The following is a 6000-nucleotide window of genomic DNA, read 5'->3' as shown; positions in this document are numbered from 1 at the left end:
AAGCAGCATGGCAAGTAAAATAATTTTGTGAAATATCCATGTTTCTATATGTCGATAGAGATAAAACAAGACATTTTCTGATCTTCAAACTATTATAGTATTGTGACTAAGGGTTGGAGTGGGCCCCCTTTTGCCCGTGGCAACCACAATTTTTAGACTCAGTTCACCACTGGACAGATGGCTGCAAGACAAATAATCTGTAATGAATGAACACAAATATTCTATAATGAAGTCTTGCAACTTTAACAAGGCATTCTCTCATTGAAAGGCCTAACTAGTCCAAAGTCCAGGCTTTTGTTTATTCATTGTTTACTTGACTGCTTTACCACTCTTATGAATACTGCATCTGATCAATATACAGTGTGTTTAATGAATATGCTTAATATATACTAATGTAAAATTAATTTCTTTCTACCTCACCTACATTTATTTACAAAAGCCAATCTTGACAAAGCAGGCAACTTAGCAGGTGACTCTAATGACTAAATTGAATATGAATGTTATTGAGAACTGGCTTGTCAATCTCTAAAGAGGTAAAAATCTTGGAAATGAACTAAGATTTTGTTGGTAGCTGTGCAGACCCGCACAAAGTGAGTTAATTGCCTGATATCTTTATCTCATAGGCAAAAGGCTGGTAGGGCTGGGACCTTGCAGACATATAAAACAAAATAATTATCATTATAAGGTATAATCATCATTACAAGGTTAAAAAATTATGGTCACATTTATAATAATTTAATTACAAATATCTACAAAGTCAATAGTAAACAAACACCAGAAGTGGCAACAACCTGAAAAACTTGTCTGTCCCATAAATTATTCAAAATGAATTTCAACTACACAGTTACACTTTGTTTCTATTTATGAGTCATTCATCAGGTCACTCGAAAAGGCAACGGAAAATGGCATACGTTTTTGAAGTTCTTATATATATACAAGTAAAATTGGGAAACCTGTTCTATTGTGCATAGTCTTGCATTCACTTACACAAAACATTGACATCACAAAATATTTCATCCACAATATATCAAATTATAACAAGATAAAAAACTGTGGTAACATTTACTTTCAAGGACATTTATACCAAGGTCATTTAAGAAAACAGTTTAACATCACAAACACTTGCTCAGTCTATTTTGTAAAACCAGGAAATTTCAAGATGAGATTGAAACCTTACATTAGTAGCAGAAAACCTCTAGAATTTTATATGATATACAGGGGGTTGACTAAAGTTATGTGAAAAAATAACATACACTTGAAAATTGTAGAGAGGAGCTGGATCAAAGGGGCACTTTTTTCCTTTAATGTATTTACAAGCATGAGGCATTGGAATAACATAAAAAAAGATGTCCTAACAAATATACTGAACATCTCATGGCATTATCCAAGTAAATATAAAAGAATTATAACCTGACTATTTAGACATTAATGATAAAAACCATCCCAATATAAATGAACGCTCTGCATACATTTTACCTACAAGTAAAAAAATAAACCAACAAACTATTGATACATTAGAACAAGCAAAAGTTTCTTTACTACATAAGGCCACTTTATCACCCACAAGCTCTACCCTTCACTAATTATACTGATGTAAGGATTCTTATATATACATATATATATATACTGTATATACTGTATATACACATATATATATACTGTATATTATATAACTGCATATATGTAGCTTACCACTTAATAAAACAGAAGCAAAACTGCACTAAAAAAGAGAAAAAATGCAAGGCTGAACTTTTCATACGATATTTAAGTACTACTCCCTTCCTTTCAGTTCTCTACTTCTTAATACCTGTGAATTATGACATTAGGGACAAATCATGAGCTCAAACAATAATAAACAGCAACAGACTATGATATATAACATAATGAAGATACTTGGAAAAGAGTTCTAATGCACTTCTCACAAGGGCATAAATGATTACAACTAGGTCAGACCAGTTCAGTCACATCTCTGAATTTCTGAAATGCTGTCTAGAGGAATTTGCTCTTCAATAAGGGGGTGAACTTTGAGCACAAAAAGATGAATTAGAAGAGGTAGAACCTTTCTGTTACCTTTGGACACACTGGATTGTGAGGCAGGTATTGAGAAGGCAGTAAGATATATAGTTGCAATAGCCTCCAAAATTAGAAAGAGGCTGCAGGAATACTGTGGAATAATGGTATCCCATCAATGAAAAAACAAAAGCTTTTGATGTGTGTACAAAGCATGTACTACTCTAAGCAGCAGAGTATAAGGGGCACTAACAGAGACAGTGGAGAATTAGAAATGGTGTGACATTAGAATGCCATGATGCCTTAGACTGCAGTGGAAAGATCATATTAATAATTAAGGATCAACAAAGAGCTTTGTCTCCTGGTGCTTGACAACAGACTGAGATGACCAAGATATTAAAGACTTCCTTTGAAAATGTGATCAAGAAGGGAAGAGGAACAGTTAGTATAGATAAAATAGTAGATATAGTTGTGGCATGACAGACAAGATAACCCATTCCATGCATAAAAACTTTGATGATGATGAAGCAAGATGGTTTACAGTTTGACTTTACCTAATCTGATTTTATTTAGACAAAATGCAAAGACCAATAAATATCAATAAGATTACATCTGACTGAGATTAGTATTAAGGGTTCCCTTCAAAAAATAGATAAAAAACAATACTGATTACTTAGGCTACCTGTTTCTGGTACATAATCCAAGTAAATAGATTACACCAGCCTGAAGGATAGCCTTTAACAGTAAAGGTTTCTCAATATTGTAACAAGTTGGTTATTTGTCATTATATTACCATTTGGAGAAATTTTGAATCGTGAGACTTTTGCCCGTAATGGTATTAGCTTTCATACAGGAAATCTAATTATAAGTATGATTACAAAAAATATGGGAGAAGACATTCAAAGATTAAATTTCTCAGGGGTGTAATGATTGTAAATTTAAAATTACTAAAATATACATTAAAATATGCAAAATTAATGATTTTTGTTTGTGGTCTTAATTTTACTGCAATAAAAATACTAAAAATATAATAATGTAATGTAACGTCTGAGAAGAAATGGTTGAAAATATACATTTTTCACACATTAAGTAAAAAATACTTTCATATATGAAACCAATTGCTTTGACAGATGTACACGAATACATGCACACACCATAATTTATATATATATTTTTTGCATTACTGAAATTATAAATTTACTCCAAAATAGCCTCATGACCTGCTTCCCTGTGCTAACAAACATTTAACCTACAATCTGACTAGTTGATGCCCCACCATCATTTGGTGCTTTAGTCTTCCACTCCTCTCCAAACATTTCTCTCAGTATACAGAGAAATCTTTCAGTGGAATACATATTACATTTAAAATATTCCCCCACTACCATGGCAAACCCTATGAACAGCACAGCTACCACATAGCGAATGGATATGTAAGGCCACAATATGAGCAAATCTAGGAAGGTACCATAAAATGGTACTAGTGCACAGTAGGAAATATGATAAAAAAATAGCTTTCATAGGCTCCCAATACAAAAAACTTAATACAGAAAACATTCATTAAACAAGGCCCAAGATACAATATATATAAGTAAAAAATTCTGACATACAGTATGTAATATCATAGCAAAGCAATTGAACTTCAGTTCTTCAAGAAGAGAGCTTTCATGAAAATTATTAAATTTCTATTAAGGTGTAATAACAATAAGAGAATACTACAGTATTCATGAACCTTTTAGTAGTCTGTATGGCAACTATTCACTTACTGTACTTTTAATAATAACTCTTGTTACCAAGCTTTCAAATCTGCATGACCCCCAAAAAATATGAGTCATTTGTGATGATTTTATTCTCACAAATGATAATGGAATGGAGTGTACAGATCCTTTATTTTTTCTCTTTACGTTCATTCATACCTCATGCATTTTTACGTAAAACTAAATTACTTTAACTTTATTGTATTTTGTTCCACAGCTGTGGTGCTGCTCCTTTGGTTTCAAGTATATTTTCCATTGTGCTAGTTTTAAGCCATGCCCCACACCACCAAATTACTGTATAAGCATTCATCATACTGTATGATTTAGTGACAAGTTCAGGTACGCATTTCCATTGACAACTAGTGAGAAATCATCAAATCAAAGGCTAACATTGCCTCAGTACCATTACTCTTATAAAGCTGATTTCTTGTGATTTACAACTACCTTTCAGGAATATAGCTCAAAAATTGAAAGACATTTCATTAGAATCCATGTTTTGCCAAAGATTGAGAATGGAAAGTCAAGGGAGGACTAAAAGCATGTAACTTTTTCAGCCATCATCTTTAATATAACTTAAGTGTTATTTGCAGGCTGCTCAGTGACAGGCATAACTGCGAACTGATATTATGTACAAAATCATTCCTCTCACTCTGAAATACACTAGCTATTAAATATGCCTCTATAATAAAACTCAAATGATCTACTGAACCTCTGCCCTAAAATTTGCTCATGCTAAAGCCCACATAAACAATTCTTATGTTTTCTGCTACATTTTGCTACCCAACACACAGACTCTATAGCTGGGTGCAACATCTGTACTAGTGATACCTTTACAATTTAATGTATGGTGCTCTACTTTGGTTTTTGCTAAGTTAGGTAGCCAATTCCCATTACATCAAGCTAGGATGGTAAGCATTTAACAAACACATAATAACAATAACAAAGTAACCAGCCAATGTCAGAAGCAAAGATGTTAATACTATACAGATAAACATTCCAAATAAGCCATCTGATATACTTAAAAATATGCACATTTAAAATGCAGAACTCTGTTACATACTGTACATGGCTTTGCCATAATGAACAATGTACAACATTTATCTCTCAGATAAACCTTCAAACCAAACAGAGCCAATATCACAAGACATTTTACAGAATAACTAGATCCAAAGCTGCATCAAATTTTATACTGCATATTGTTATCTTCTGATAAAAAGAACTAGTACACTGGGCTGGCTTCTTCCATATCAGCTATCATCAGAAAACATTTTTCAACATTTTATACAAAAAGGATGATTCTGCTTAGAATAAAAAAACTCTGTGATAAATGACAAAGATATATGGAGGAAGATATCTATGACCATCCTCCAGCCCTATAGCAAAAACAGTACAAAGGGGTAAACCCGATGACCATTTAATCATGACAGAAATTCGACTGTTGTAAGGTACATGTTATGTGCACAAACATGTACTGTCAGGTACACTGGTGATGAACATCTAATCTTAATTTAAAAGTGATATTCTTTTGATGACTGCTATATCTAGGTCCTTTTCAGAACATGAGCTTTAGTTAAGTGGAGAAGATTGAAAGCTCTTCCTTACTCAAAGAAAGATATCCACAGAAGTATTACCGGTACTCTGCTTTAAGGGGATTCAAATCTGAAAGAATTAAAAAAAAAATTCTTTGATTTCCTCTGGTATACATACATAAAATGAAAAGAATGGCCTATGACCCCTACTTCATGAAAGGAAAATAAAAAAATGTTAAAAGATTGATTGTTCTAGTCCTTTGGACACTTTTATATGAAGAAACATTTTCATAAATAAATAGCTGAAATTAAATGCACAAAACATTAATGAACAATAAATGTAAACTCCTTATATACTGCATATACTCACATCAAGCAATCTTGCATATCATACAACTTTTCACATTTTTGTCTGCAATACATAAAAATATGCTAGATGTAACAAACTAGAGCACATGGAAAGTTACATAGTCAAAAATATCTAGGCAGTGCTATTTAGCTAAAAATTGGGAAACACCAGCAAGAAAAAATGTTTTTCCTTATTTTCAGTCATTGTTTATATTTTGCCAGCTGACTTATCCTCCATCCCACCTGAGAACTTCTAAGAACTGCACAGCATCAAGCTGGCTGAAAAAGGTTCTGCAGGCATCATAATATATTTAAAACATCTAACAAAAAAAGCACAAATATTTAAGATAAAAACTGTT

General features: G+C 32.5%; 1 protein-coding gene and 1 long non-coding RNA gene across 3 annotated transcripts in view; one reads left to right on the top strand and one right to left on the bottom strand.

Annotated features, from left to right (window-relative positions):
* The window catches only part of LOC136852600 (uncharacterized), a 136012-nt gene that overhangs the window by 73370 nt on the left and 56642 nt on the right, over positions 1-6000 (top strand). The window lies entirely within an intron of this gene.
* The window catches only part of Taf3 (TBP-associated factor 3), a 161747-nt gene continuing 156466 nt past the window's right edge, over positions 720-6000 (bottom strand). For both annotated transcript variants that reach the window (XM_067127472.1, XM_067127473.1), the window contains one exon: positions 720-5423. In XM_067127472.1, the coding sequence (XP_066983573.1) occupies positions 5408-5423 (16 nt within the window). In that variant the 3' untranslated portion in view covers positions 720-5407. The remainder of the gene's footprint in view (positions 5424-6000) is intronic.

The sequence above is a fragment of the Macrobrachium rosenbergii genome, chromosome 25, assembly GCF_040412425.1.
Source record: "Macrobrachium rosenbergii isolate ZJJX-2024 chromosome 25, ASM4041242v1, whole genome shotgun sequence".
Classification (NCBI taxonomy): domain Eukaryota; kingdom Metazoa; phylum Arthropoda; class Malacostraca; order Decapoda; family Palaemonidae; genus Macrobrachium; species Macrobrachium rosenbergii.
The sequence above is the reverse complement of the archived record's forward strand: the minus strand, read 5'-3'. Positions and strand labels throughout refer to the sequence as shown.